The following is a 14867-nucleotide window of genomic DNA, read 5'->3' on the forward strand; positions in this document are numbered from 1 at the left end:
TGACTCTGGGAGCGGAGAAATAAAAAAGTTATGGGGTTTAGAAGGAGGGGAGTCAAAAACGAAAAACGAAAATCAAAAAATGCCATCGGCGGGAAGGGGTTAATAAAATTAAAAATCTCAAATGCATAGGGATTTTGTAACAGGTTTGAGTTTGACTGAACCTGCATTATATTTCTTGGGTTCAGCCAAACCTGCATTTTTTTTTCTAATGTCATCTCTGGAGGCTGAAAGAGCAAGTGAAGAGACTCCAGAGTATAATAGTTTGTGTGTGAAGACCCCCAGAAAATACCATTAGGGACTGAGGCTCTGATCACCACATGTACCGCTGGGGATATGGACATACCTAGGGGTACACGTACAACACATTGAGAACCACTGCCCTAGAGAAACTGCTTTTACAAGCAACTGTTGCTGTCTCACCTTTTAACACTGAATTCCTAGTATAGTCCAGCATAGTTACATTGCTGCTTAGAATCTGGCTATGGAGGTATCTGAGCAGCAAGATACTGCTTTTCCTCTTAGAAGATTATTTTACGAAGTACCTTTGCCTTTCCTGCCCTTTCTGAAATTCATTAATTAAACTTTTCTATGCTAGTGCATCTAGCATTTAAAACAATAGAACATGTGCGTATGTACTGACTCAAATGTCATTTTGTTTGATGAAAGCCCTTGCTTATCAGTGCAGTTTATCAGGTAAAAAAGACTTGTTTTATAAAAAATATTTACATATAATATGTATATATATATATATATATATATATATATATATATATATATATATATATATGATATAGTGTAACATAAGAAAAGAATATGTATTATGTACATTATATATACATTATACATCAATCAGTAAATAATATAGACTCAAACTCTGCAGCTTTGGTAGTAAAACCTGCAAAATATTCACATCCCAGTCTTCTAAATCTGATCATATTTCTGTGCTGTTTTTGTTAACAGAAATACAAACTTTGAAAAGTTGCCTTAATCCTACCAAGGGCATGTTTAAAGGCAATTTTAAAGTACCCATTCTACATGATATAAAATACACTTATTGAAATGTGTTGTTTCTTACCACAAATAAAGCAGGTTGTCTTTAGAACTTCTTCTTTCTTTTGTTTTTCACTCCTCAAATCAGCAAATGTGTCAATAATAACACCAAAAATTAGGTTCAGAACGATAATGATAACAATAAAGAAGAAGAGAAGATCGTAAATCACACGAGCTGGAAACAGGGATTCCTGTTGGCAATGCACAAATATTTTTCCATTAACATGCAAGAAATACATAAGTGAGGTAAGTTCTCAGTGCACTAAATTGTAACTTACTTCTTTGGAGGGTTTTCTCAAAATGTCTCCCACACCTCCTCCATTCCGCAACCCATGGTTAAGGACTGTGACAATGCACATGAGAAGTGTATCACAAGCTCTCTCTGTATCATCATCCTCATCTAAAAAAGATTTTCAAGCAGATGAAAAAGAAAATATATATAAAATATAATTATACAAAAGCAGTTAGTACTGTTTCTAAAGGAACATTTTCAGTAACAACATCAAAAGGCCGATAAAGTAGTAAGTTAAAACCCAGAGCCCAAAGTTTGTTGTTTTTTTATGCTTTAATTTATAAATATATTATAATTGTTATTTCTGTAGCAAAGATCATTTCAACAATAGTAACAACAGAGAATGTATAACTGAAGATTTTAATGATATGTTTTATGTTCAGTCTAGATTCCACAACTGCAGGGCTCTTGATGTGCCTAAAGTGCCTGCCTAAAGCATATGGATCCAGACACATACTGTATCATATTACACTATATAATATACATTATATAATGATAATGAAAAAAAAAATACTGACTTAATCTGACTGTTGCATTATTAAAAAGGGATATTTTGTTTCTGCACAATATATTGTCAGTTTCCTGTGCAATTAACACATAAGTTGCATTTCCATTACACTTTACTATTCTACATGGTTCTATTCAGTTTGCATACACCATTAAATAAATAGTTTCCAATGTGCTTAGGGAAAATTACTGAAAGACTGAATGGAAAAACACAGTTATATTGCAAGTATAATGTATATGTGGTTGTTGGGCTACGACAAATAGAATGATAAATTTATAGCTGTAACTTGCACCACATCATACAAATGTATTCACCTTCAGGATTATCAAGTACTGTAATCTCAGGAGTGCAGTCAGGTTGGTCCTTTCCACAAAATTCAGCAAAAGAGTTTGAACCCATTGTCTGAGTCATAGTGAGGGGATCTGTGAAGAAACAAACTCAATTGAATTACATTTATACTTTTGTAGCCCTGCAAACTAAGATACAGTAATTTATAATGCATAAAAAACAACATTCATGAATAAAAGATTTAGAATGTCTTGTATAAAAATTAATGTTACAATACAAATCAATGTTATAATACAAATTACATACTATAGCTTTCCTCCTGCACTGCAGAAAGACTATTTCCTCTATAACTCACCCTGGGGAAGCCGATCCACTTCCATAATGAAGTCATCTTTTAAGAAAAGAAAGCCCACAATGGAGAAGAGGTAGACCAGGATCAGGGCTAGCAGGGCCGTCAGAAGAATCGATCGCCCGTTTCGTGTTACACTCTTAATTACATTGAATAGTGTCTCTTCACGATATATTAGGTCAAAAAGCTTAAGGTGAAAGAAATTAGAATGGAATTAAATTACGTTAAAATATTATTGCATGCAAAATGGATGGGATTCTGGCTAATCCCATCCACACAGTGCAGAAAATAATCTGTAGTGGAAATGCATGTCAATTATTCCTACAGAAACAAGTGTATTCTGTATTAGTAGTAGTTTTCTGTATAAGTATAAGATGAGATAAGATAATCCTTTAATAGTCCCACATTAGGGAAATTTCAGCATGTTACAGCAGCATAGTAATACAGGTACAGGATAATACACAGTAATATATTACATATACTATATGTATATACTATACGTATAATAGAGGAAAACTCTGTGGACTTTTAGTGAAAACTGCTGTAGAAAAAAACGCACTGCATTTCTGCTGCAGTCTTTTCTGCACCGATTTTTCTGCGGCTTGCCACATGGGGCCTTAGCCTTAATGTGTTTATCAGTTCAGCATCCATGTGTGTCTCTCTTTTAATGACTTTGTTTCTTTCAGCAGCTTTATGAAGTCCCAAAGGCAATATCACCAGGTTTTTTTTTTTTGAACAGTAGACTAGGATTTCTTAATAGAAAGGCATTTACAGGGAAAAAGGAGAAGTGATGCAACTTCTGTTAGAACAGTGATGTTCAGTATAATAGACTTATGTTGACCTGTGTGATAGCAGTGCCGATGCTGAACAGTTTAAAGTATCACTTTGCAGTTATACATCTCTCTTGACAAACATATACTACTTTGTTTAAGAACAAGAAAAGATTTTAAGCAGTTAAGCTGTGACACATGAGTCACAACCATTGTTTCTTCTAAACCCATAGGTCTTATAGCCAACTACATTCAGAGAAGGGAGAAAAACAATAACCATGTCTGTATGTGAATCATCAGTTACTTACCAAAATGCTGTAAAACAGTTCATTAGCGAAGATACCTAGAAAACTGGTAAGAATGTAGGCCACATGATACAGAAACTCCATATCCATTATCATGGCCTTATAACCGCGGATGAAGGTTCCTCGATTTCCCACAAAACTAACTACAAAAACTATTTTGTTTGTCAGCTGTTGAGAATAAAAAAAACAGAGAACATGGGTTATGTAATGGTGGAAAAAATATAGAAACTCTAACAGTAGAAGGCTGTACATACATAACAGACTAAGGCTAAGGACTAACAATGAGGAAATGCAACATTTTTGACTGCTTTCAAAACTCAGTGTGTTTTACAGTAAATTGAATGAAATTTCATTTAAGCTAAGGCCCCACGAAGCCGAATGCAGCGCTTTTCACAGCAAGTGCTTCCATTATACACATAGGGAAACCGCCAGCATTATTGTATAATTGATATAATGCGATTTCCAAAACTGCAACGGTTATGGAAATTGTAGTGTGTCCACTGAGGGTATTTTTCCACTATATGTGGATGGGATTCGCTAAAACGCTGTGGCAAAAACAGCCAAACTGAGACATTTATGCTACATGAGGCCTCATTCTTAATCATATCCTCAAATTACAGGAAAAAAAAACTGCATGTATTTTTGAATATCGAATCATGTTAAATTTAGCTGTGGAATTGCAAGAGTTTTCCCTATATATTTAGTAGGGAAAGAAAAAACCGCAAAGAAAATCACAGCAAAAACTCATTGGAAACACTGCAAAAATAAATACAACGCGCTCTTGCCACATTTTTTCTGCTGCATTTTGCTATGTTAGACCTTAGCCGAAGACATTTTAGAAAGAGAATAGAACAAAAAATACAGGTGTAGTCAGTAACTAAGTTGTCGCAAGATGCACTATATGTAGAAAAGTATTTGGGCACACCTTTTTATCATTGAATTCAGCCTATCCTCTGTTTACAGATTAGAGAATAAGTTACAGATCAGTGGGGTCCAAAAATTGAACTGTTTTTGTTCCTCAGTCTGACAAAAGAGGTGGGCATAAAACAGTGCTCCCTCTCCATTTATTTCAATGGGAATGCCACAACCTACCTATCTTTAACTTATCCCCTATTCTGTGGATAGTGCATAAGTTGCTGAAGGGTGCCAAAACCCTCGCCAAAAAACTCTGTGTGGATGGACCCTTAGTGGGATAACCCCTTTCAGGTCTCTGTGTTAGATGAATATCTGGTGCACATGCACATTACTGTGGAAGATGGCCAACCGTCGTATGTGTATGATGGCGTCCTTCAGTAATTCTCCAATGACAGATGTCAGGGAGGATATAGCCGTTGGAATTCAATCCTATTCTCAGGGAAGATAAACCATTGAGGTGTCTGGCAGCAGTTTATTGACCTCTCTCTATTAAGTACACGCACATTGAGCTGAGCTGAGTGTGCATGCGTTTGGGAAGGCAGGAAGTGTATGTGGTCAACTTTTATCAGCTACGATGGGTTTAGATTTTATAAGATGTTAGTATCTGTTCTTCATTCAAACAAACATGTGCAAGAAAATTAACAATCGTTCATGCAGCAACATTTAAAGAAAATGGAAATTATACTGGATATGAATTGACACAACATAGTGTTTTAGCTAAATGGTACAACAGAAAATGTTACGCTAACTATAGGAGTATTTTTAACTTGTAACCTATATTATGGGATAGATTTGCTGGTGCCTAAATGTAATTGCTCATTAAAGGAAGGTGCCTTTTAATAGATCTGTTCCTAGCACAAGAACAGAACACTATTAGTAAACTATTAGTGAAATTTGGTTCAAGCTTTGTGTACCTGCTGTGCGAAATACACTTAAAAAAGGTAATAGCACTTCTTGTTATCTACATGTATTTTTACAAGTAGACTTACGTTTAAACCTCCTAGTATGTATAGTGTTGGGCCAATTCCCAGGTAATAGATGGAACGTAAAATTAATGCTACAATAAGTGGTCGCAGACCATAACGCTTTGTGAAGAGAGACATAACAGAGAAGCAAACCATGGCCCAGAAAAGAAGAGAGATAAGGGGGGAATCCAATACTCCTAGGAAAAAAATGAAAAAACAAGATTAAAAAATGTTTTTTTTCAAATTTATTTACAGGGGGAAGATGTGAAACATGTAACTTGATTTGCCAGCAGTATTTTATAGAACAGGAGGAGCTGAACAGATTGTTATATAGTTTTGTATGAAAATTTCAGCATGACTTCTTAAATTAAATCCCTGTACTTTGAATACCCAGGAGTCCAGTGGGCAGTCCTACTTAGTATTCACAATAAGAAAAAGGATCCAGCACCGAAAAAATGACTGAATTAAAACATGGCTTTTATTCTAGATTGCTAAAAACACATAGCGTAAACACCAAAGTGCATAGAGAATATATATATGTAAAAAAATCTCTTTGTTTGTATATGTCATACCAGTCCACGAAGACAAAACATCAGACGAGACCTACATGAAACATGGCTGCCATGTTTCATGTAGGTCTCGTCTGATGTTTTGTCTTCGTGGACTGGTATGACATATACAAACAAAGAGATTTTTTTACATATATATATTCTCTATGCACTTTGGTGTTTACGCTATGTGTTTTTAGCAATCTAGAATAAAAGCCATGTTTTAATTCAGTCATTTTTTCGGTGCTGGATCCTTTTTCTTATTGTGAATACTGTCTTAATGCCCTGTCCGGAGGGCGGATTCTTGCATCGATACACACATAAATAATTGATTGCAGTGGCTGTGGACAAACTACTCTTTGCATGAAGTCCTACTTAGTGACTGACAACTGTCTCTACATGCATGTACACGGAAAGTTGCCAAAGAATGAGAGTGCACTGCACTCTTAAACTATGGAAGAGCACCAATATCAATCTAAGTTTTTCTGACAATTATATTTTAGTTTACAAACTCCACATGCAAGTAGCTTAAATAGCATTTGTATGGCTACATACAATGACCCAAGACATACTCTTACATCATGTTATTGCTAAGCTGGTAAAGAGAGGATTCGGGATATGAGTCCTCTGCATATGAAGTCGCTACAGGTAAGTAAATAAAACCCTAAGCAATGAGCATAAGTGCCTTGTAGCCCCTAAACAATGAGCATTAACCCCTAATTGCACTTATACAACGAGCATTAACCCCTAATAGCCTCTATAACAAGATAATCAACATATTGGACACATTAGACTAGTAACAGAGTTTCTAGAGTTTCCTTATATAAAGGGAATGAGTAAGGAGTCCAGTTGTGTGAAAAACATGTGCAGAACTGCCACAGCTGTGTGCTCTAAAATGCACAAACATCTGGGCTACACCACCATTTTAACAAGATGTTATCCGCCCAGCAACCGATAAGAGCTGGGGTGCCGAAACTTAAAATTTGGCTCTAAAATGACTAAGGAGTGGATATTAGAGATGAGTGAGTACTGTTCGAATCAGCCGATCCGAACAGCACGCTCCATAGAAATGAATGGATGCACCTGGTACTTCCGCTTTGACGGCGGCCGGACGCTTAACCCCCCGCGTGCCGGCTACGTCTATTCATTTCTATGCAAGCGTGCTGTTCGGATCGGCTGATCCGAACAGTACTCGCTCATCAAAATCCTAAAGCTTTCCTGCGTCTTATAGTCAAGAGTGGTCCAACAAAAGTCGTTCTTTAATTGTCAGGAGAAGCGCTTATAAAACACTTCACCCCATCTCACAGAAGTGTGCAGTTACACAGCTCTCTTCCTCTCTGACCCTCACCAATCTATCAGATCAATGCAGGGCTGGGCACCTGGTGGTCCAACCACAGCCATGAGCTTTCTGGACCCCTGCCTCTGATACTGACAACAGCTGCACATCTAAAATATAATATTCTAGATTTTGTCATAGAAAGTACAACCTAGTTGACAAATCTTTACTTAGATGAGGCACACAGGGAATTAGGAATAGTTCCACATCTCAATTATAAACTAGAAAGATGCTCTCTCGGAGTTCAAGTGCATACAATTGATTCATCCAGTGCTTAGTGCTGCTGTAGACAGAATAATGAAAGATATTTTCACATGGATTGATTATATAAATAAAAATGAATACATATTATACACCTGAACTCAAAACGCTTTCTAATATGTAACTGAAAAATCTTATCCATGCTACTGTATATGGATCTGTTGTAAAGAAAAAAAAAAGCAAAATGTATCAAAACTGTTCTATTAAGTGTTCACAAATATCTTACCCATAGAAGTCCCCTCTATGTACGGGTAAAAAAAGGCTATTATTAGGTTAATAAAAACTGCCAGGTTGAAGGAAATGGTTCCCCAGAGTGTCATCCTACGTGAAAACCAGTATATTAATGGCATACCTGAGGAAAAACACAAATGAGACAAAACAATATCAATTTTTTGTTTAAATGAGTATAATTTATAAAAAAATATATATATACTTTTTAATTTGCACAATTATTTTCTCTTGTATATTTAGTTTGTTTGTTTTTCTCTGGGTATTACCTCCCCAATTTATAAAGATGGCGCCAGCTAACACAAACATGCAAGGGACTGTTAACTTTTACATTGTGACTTTGCCACAGTTTTGCTATAATCTGTCAAATCTCTATGCTTAGGTGTACACTCATTCCCTGTCAACACTGTAATCTATAATGGCACACCTTCCTGTTTTTCTGTGTTGGTGCAGCATGAATGTAACATTACTATCTATAAATTTAACATCATATTCGTCTTTGTGCATTTCAAACTCTTATTGGTAAAGAGATAACAGGTAAAAAACAGAGCTTTATCTAGCTTTGCAGTATTGAAGTTCTTCCCTTTGTAGAATGTATATCAATAATGCATTTTCTCTTAAACTCATATCGTTTCATCATATTTTGTCACTTATCACCAGTATAATATGTGAAAATTGGCTGTGATGAGCTTTTAATGGCTGAGGTCTAGCCCAAACAATGCTGCTGATTTTGTTCACAGAATTGCTTGAGCCAAAGGAAGGTCTAAATGCCAGCACTATGTGTACAGATGTCACTTAGCCTATTACCATCTGTTTTTATAGCATAAGACATTTTGGGCCTTATCCATGTGGTTTTAGGACTATAACAAGTGCTGAAACCACACAACTGTACGTTTCCTATGACAAATCATATTAAGAGCTTATCTGAGAAGGCCATACTTCGCAGTTTCTTCTGCCACTCCATCTCATTATGAAGGAAAGATGACTGGTCAAAGAAATCGCTAACTTTGCTGCCCTGCTCGTCCTGCTCTGTGGTAGTGAATACTCGGTGCTTTGTCTCTTCTGTGAGGAACTTGCAGATACTTGGAACAGGAAACACGATTTGTTCCATGCTTCGGTCTGAACGTACAATCTATGGACAGCAAACACACATAATTCATAAGGCACCTCATAAAAGTATTTACGCAATTGGCAATGTGTAAAATAAATGTGTACGGTGATGGAGTTGAACATACTGCTGCCTGAGGCAAAACTGAAGCTGCATCTTTCTCACAATTTATACAGTCTATTATTTTCACTTTTACATGCTGAAACTTTCTGTATAATTAAATCTAATGTGTAAAATGTTATCTGGTGACTGGGTAGTAAGAGATATTGTGCTCATATCATTTCAGACCACTTTCCTGGCCATAACTCATATTGTCAGATATAACTGCTTTAGAACTGGACTGCTAAGTAACATGCTTACTGTACCTCAATCTGTGCAGTATGTTTGGCATAGTATACCAAAGGATCTTCTTTTTCTTCCTCTACTGGGGCAGCTTTTGCCTTCAACATTTGTGTCAGCTGTTTATTATTCAGGCTAAGCTGCAAATTAAATAACCCAATATTAATTTAAATCAATAAGCATCGAGAAAATGGTTAGTAAGTGCAATGTCCATACTTTCTTTGTATTGTCATGTTATATACTTATTTGTAAGACAAAATTAAATAAAAAACTAGGGGCAACATGGTGGCCCAGTTGTTAGCACTGCAGCCTTGCAGCATTGTAGTCCAGGGTTCGAATCCCACCAGGATCAACATCTGCAAGGGGTTTGTTTGTTTTCCCTGTGTTTGTTTGGATTTCCTCCCAGTCTTCAAAGACATACTGATAGGAAAAAAAAAGTACATTGTGATCCCCATATGGGGCTCACAATCTACATAAAAAAAAAAACAACAAAACTTTAGAAAGCCACAAGAAAGCAATGTTCTCCAAACTTCTAAAGTGAACCAGTAATGTCATCTGTCACATCTGATGGCAGAGTAAGGAGGGTAGATTTGCTACGTAAAAAGCAGAGCAAATCCTTTCAGTACTCTTAATCCATGCACATTTAGACTGCTGAAGTGGCAGACTGTCATACATAAACCCACAACAGTTTGTCCCATACAGTCAACCATCAAATAAAGTTGGTCAGAACCAAAATCTGTTGTGTTGGAATATTTTTCTGCCACCTGTGTGCTGTGATCTGTTGTGTATGGATTAGAACAGGGGTCAGCAGCCTTCCTACTTGTCAATCATATAACACAAACCATGACAGCAACTAATTATTTAGTTAATTAAACTTATATTTCAGTGTAAAGCCTTGTCTCGTGATAGGATCGGCTTTTGTATGAACAGAGGACTAAGAATGGGCTCAGATATTTACACATCCTAATCTTTATGATATATATTGTTGAACACATTCATACAAGCCTTTCCACCCTTATATAAATGAATGAATGCTCACTTTAATGTGTTGTGCTGCCATATTATACAGGGTATAGAAACAACTGTAGGCTAGCTCATGCCTCCTCCCTTAGTACCTCCTCTTTTGGAGCAATACAGCTGAGAGAGCCCTGTGCCAGGTAGATATGCCAACACCTTCGGCACAGGTGTAGGTGTTTTTTTCATTGTGGCCATGTGTTTGTACTGCTGACACTCACCCACAAAGTATCCATCATTTCTTGTTTTTTGGCACTTCTTTAGCATTGAACGATTTTCACGTGGTAATTTTCCAAGTGTCTGGAGTAAGTCACATGCTCAATGTTTGGTTTGTGGTTGTTCCTGTGTTTAAAGTGCCAGTCAACCACAACCATTTCAGATGAGCGATGGCAGTCTAAAATCTAACATATATGACCATCTTTAGGAGAGAAATCGAGAGTGCTATTTATCCAACCCCCACAGGTCAGTGATAGACAGCTCCTTTAGTATCAATGGCTCTACGTGTGGGTGCGGTATGGTAAGAAAGGTAAACAATCACTGTGTGTGAGAATGTTAATGACTCTAGCTGCTTCTACTGGGAGTCCTGTCAGGATTTACTCAGAAATCCTGCACAAATCCATATAAACCTACATAACACACAGTTCAGCATTGCTCCCTCCATCATCCTTATGCTCTAAGTTAGGGCAGCACATTCACCTTACAGGTCCACTAGAAGTAACATATATGGATATTGTGAGTGAATAATACTACACTGTCTACCAATAAATATTTGGATGCCCATGCAAATGAAGATATATTCGGTTGTGATGTAGGTCACGCCTTCCACCGTTAAATAGGAAACAGCATTGGCATTAGTATTAGTCGCATGCAAGATGCCATGAAGGGCAGAGTTGTCCAATTTTGAGAAAGGGGTAATTGTGGGGTACCACAGAAATGGTCAATTCTTAAGGGACATAGCAAGCGAACTGAATTATCCTAAATCGGAATGTGCTCTGAGCCGGCAGACACCCGAAACTGGGAGATAGAGACCGACCAGTGCTGGCTTTGTACTTTTACATACAAGAAGAAATCTCTAACAATTGTATATGAAAATTGGGCAAGAACTGAAATGATTTCTTTAACTCAACTATGCTGGAGTTGTTCATTGAGAATCAGTCAAGGCAGCCAAATGAGAGACAAAGAGCCAAGCAATGGGAACTCTTCAGGACTATCAGAAATCATTCAGCACAGTACTGCCTAATGTGCAAGCTCTGAATCATTGATGATTATTTCCCTTTATAAGCCAATACAAATATTTTAATCCTTGTTAAACTGTGAATAATTTAATGTGGGCAATATTCAATAATTGTTGTTTTTAATTATCTTTCACATTTACTGGTTTGTGGTTGTTTCCAGTCATAAAAACAATTGCAAATTCCACTTCAACTGAAAAAAACCTGTACTAGGCAGGAAATGGCACATTAAAGTGTGGGGCACACCATAGATGACCCTTTCCTTTAAATGTACAGTACATGCTCTTTCACTTCAATCTTGTATTTTACCAGATGACATTGAAAAGACTAACCCTTTACTGTAATAGTAACTTTTATGTATTTATAACTATAGTTAACAGTACATCGACTTAACCCTTAAGTGCTATCATGGTGTCTATCATACACCACTATCATACACATATCATTATGACAGACACCATGATAGTACTTAAGGGTTAAATAAATAGACTACACTTGCAAAGTCCAATGCTAATAAATATTGGCAATTAGGGCTCTCTAACCCTTGGGCCGTATCACAATTTACATTAATAACTTGTCATATTTAATTACTGAAATCTGAGTCTTCCTGTCTAGTGTTTAAATAAGTTTATTTGGGAATGAACAGCAATAAAAAAAAGTGTCTGTGAAATAGAGACAAGTAAGACATGCCAATGAAAGTGTGAAAACATTAATGGGGTAAAACTGATCACTAAAGGTGGATGATTGGACACAATAATATTCATTTACACATGACAGACAAATATAGCTAGTATTACCATGGTAGAGATACTCTCCTCTTCCTCTTGGATTCTATGGATAGGCTTCAATAGATGTTGTAGATGCCTGTTATGACGAGCCAACTATAAAAACATTTGAAAACACAACATATCATGAAAATCTTTTACGTACAGAAAGGACTGAACATTTTTGGTGACACAAAGCTACAAAATTAACATGCATTACAGGGGGTGACTGGGATAAAAAGACATTTTAACATTCTAACACTAATTTAATTTAACACTAATTTTAATTTAACACTAAACATTCCCCCTCCCCCAATTACTTTATAAATCACTTTTATTATCAAAAGTAAATATTTACCATGACCACCCCAGGCACATCTTCACAGTATCCTGTGACTCTCCGTCTCACCACTTTCGGAGATGGGGGTCACATACTATATCTCCTCCTCTCTCTCCTCCCATCCCCACCCCTTCCGTCCCACCCCTTCACTTCCCGTCTCCTCAGTACACTCCTCCCATCCTCACCTCTCCAGACTTCTCACTTCCCTGTCCCCTCCATACACTCCTCCGTTCCTCAGCCCTCCCCTCCTGTCTCCTCACTTCCTGTCGCCTCCCCTCACTACATCCCACCCAGCATACTTATCTTTCCTTCCGTCTCCTGTCAGGTTGCGTCATCAGCAACGCATGGGCAGCGAGCTATTGATAATGCATAACGCTTTACTAAATCAATACTTTTCATATCTAAACAATATTATTTCATCATTTCACTAAAACAGTTCAGGGATTTGATCAAATCACTGACTTTCTTTAGGAAAATGACCCAACAGAGTTGTTATTTTAACGTTTTCCAACCTAGTTTCATCATTTCCCTGCGACATATATACTGGTGGAATAGGTAAATAATGAATGGAAAAAAATATAGTATGCTGTTAGCTCCTAAGCTGCTCCTAAGCATTACAGTCACAGCTTATCTACTCACTTTTCCTGCATTGAGCATGCCTAGAAAACTCTCTCGCAGACTGCAAACAGTCGGTTCCAGAGTACAGCTGCCTACAACCATGACTATGCTGTAAAGCAGGGGTACTCAACTAGATTTAGTAAAGGTCCCTTGACCATGTTCCACCATCAAGTAAAGCTGAACGTGTTCAGTATTTACGGTATTTTTTGGGCAAACAGACAAGTCTGACTATAACATGCGTAAAAGAACTTAGGACGATTTATTTACTAATGTGGCATTAAACTGTGCAGGGAACCTTAATGGGGTATTCCCAACTCACTTGTTCATCCACCTTTCAGGCTGTATGCTTTGTTCATTCCTGGTTTTCTCAGTAAATTGGTGAGCGGGATTTCACTTGCTATCTCATGGACAAAGCCAGCTCTGCTATCTCTCTTCATAGCAGTACATGTTTGCAGTTAGTAATGAAGGATGGTTGTAAATAAATTAGCACAGTATCACTGGAAGATGCACAATATGAAGCTGAAGTAGCAGAGCTGGATTTGTTAGGTGATGAGAATCCCAAACTTACATGCTACAAGACCAAGAGTCAGTTTGCAATATACAAATACAAGCACCAAGCACTGAGACAGGGAGCTACGTCACTTGTCCTGGGCGGAGAGATAAGATCATCCCCAGGTCCGTGGTTATGGAAACACAGTGTAAACAATGAAGTGAAGAATCTCAGATAGAGGCCAAACAAAGCAGTTTTGCTTAAGCAATATATTTAGGAAAAGTCTTAAATCCAAATAAACTAGCCGTATAGATAGGATCCTTGAGATGGGACAACCCCTTGAAGGAGCTTTATACTGTGCATGGAGGCACCAAGGAGCATTATAGGCTGGGTGGGAGCTCTAAGAAGCATTATACTGTGGGAGGGGGCACTAAAGAGCTAGTTGGGGGCATAAAGGAGCATTATATTATGGGGGGCACTAATGTCCCCACACATAATTATCTTAAGTACGTCCGGGTGAAACATTGATCTTCTGCCTGCTGGCCCCAAGTCCTGATCCATTACATTAGGTGGCAGCAGTTGTTGCCAATCATTTTCTGCTGCCTGTGCAAAAGCCCTTATGTGTGATTACTGATCCCTGCTGCCACTAGTGCAAGGGATCAGGTCTTGGAGACAACGGGAGATGAAGTTTTTTTTCCAGATGCTGTCCTAATCAAAGATCCAAGAGGCAGGGGTCCACACAGCTAGTAGCCACGGTCTCAGTTTGGACCGCGGTCCGCCAATTGAGTGTCTCTATTGTAAAGTATATCAATAAATGTTGTTAACACCCTGGCAAGATGGAAGCCCCATCATGTACAGAAAATAGAAGAAAAAAAGTCAACAATCAAAAAAAAAAATAAATAAAAATAGAAGAAAGTGATTAATTCACTAAATGAATAAAAAATTAGCAATACATTACTTTTAATATCAGAAAATGGGCATAGAATTTTTGAATAACTTAAAAAATTAGAAAAACGGTCTTTAATTGACATTTACTTTAAATTTAAGTTACTATAGCTCAGGGACAGCGTCTGCACCCAGAGGCAGTGATGAGGGGCATTCAGGGTGAACAGAGATACTGTTCTAGGTTCACATGTGTAAAGCAAAA

The 14867-nt window shown here is 37.4% G+C and overlaps 1 protein-coding gene across 2 annotated transcripts in view; it reads right to left on the reverse strand.

Moving 5' to 3' along the window:
- The window catches only part of ITPR3 (inositol 1,4,5-trisphosphate receptor type 3), a 356707-nt gene that overhangs the window by 146245 nt on the left and 195595 nt on the right, over window positions 1-14867 (reverse strand). For both annotated transcript variants that reach the window (XM_075264237.1, XM_075264236.1), the window contains exons 46-55: window positions 12306-12389; window positions 9289-9402; window positions 8755-8947; window positions 7814-7939; window positions 5467-5639; window positions 3566-3730; window positions 2494-2674; window positions 2165-2272; window positions 1329-1450; window positions 1076-1241 (exon numbers count right to left, since the gene is read on the reverse strand). In XM_075264237.1, coding sequence (XP_075120338.1) covers window positions 1076-1241; window positions 1329-1450; window positions 2165-2272; window positions 2494-2674; window positions 3566-3730; window positions 5467-5639; window positions 7814-7939; window positions 8755-8947; window positions 9289-9402; window positions 12306-12389 — 1432 coding nt within the window. The remainder of the gene's footprint in view (window positions 1-1075; window positions 1242-1328; window positions 1451-2164; window positions 2273-2493; window positions 2675-3565; window positions 3731-5466; window positions 5640-7813; window positions 7940-8754; window positions 8948-9288; window positions 9403-12305; window positions 12390-14867) is intronic.

Source organism: Leptodactylus fuscus, chromosome 2 (genome assembly GCF_031893055.1).
Source record: "Leptodactylus fuscus isolate aLepFus1 chromosome 2, aLepFus1.hap2, whole genome shotgun sequence".
Lineage (NCBI taxonomy): Eukaryota > Metazoa > Chordata > Amphibia > Anura > Leptodactylidae > Leptodactylus > Leptodactylus fuscus.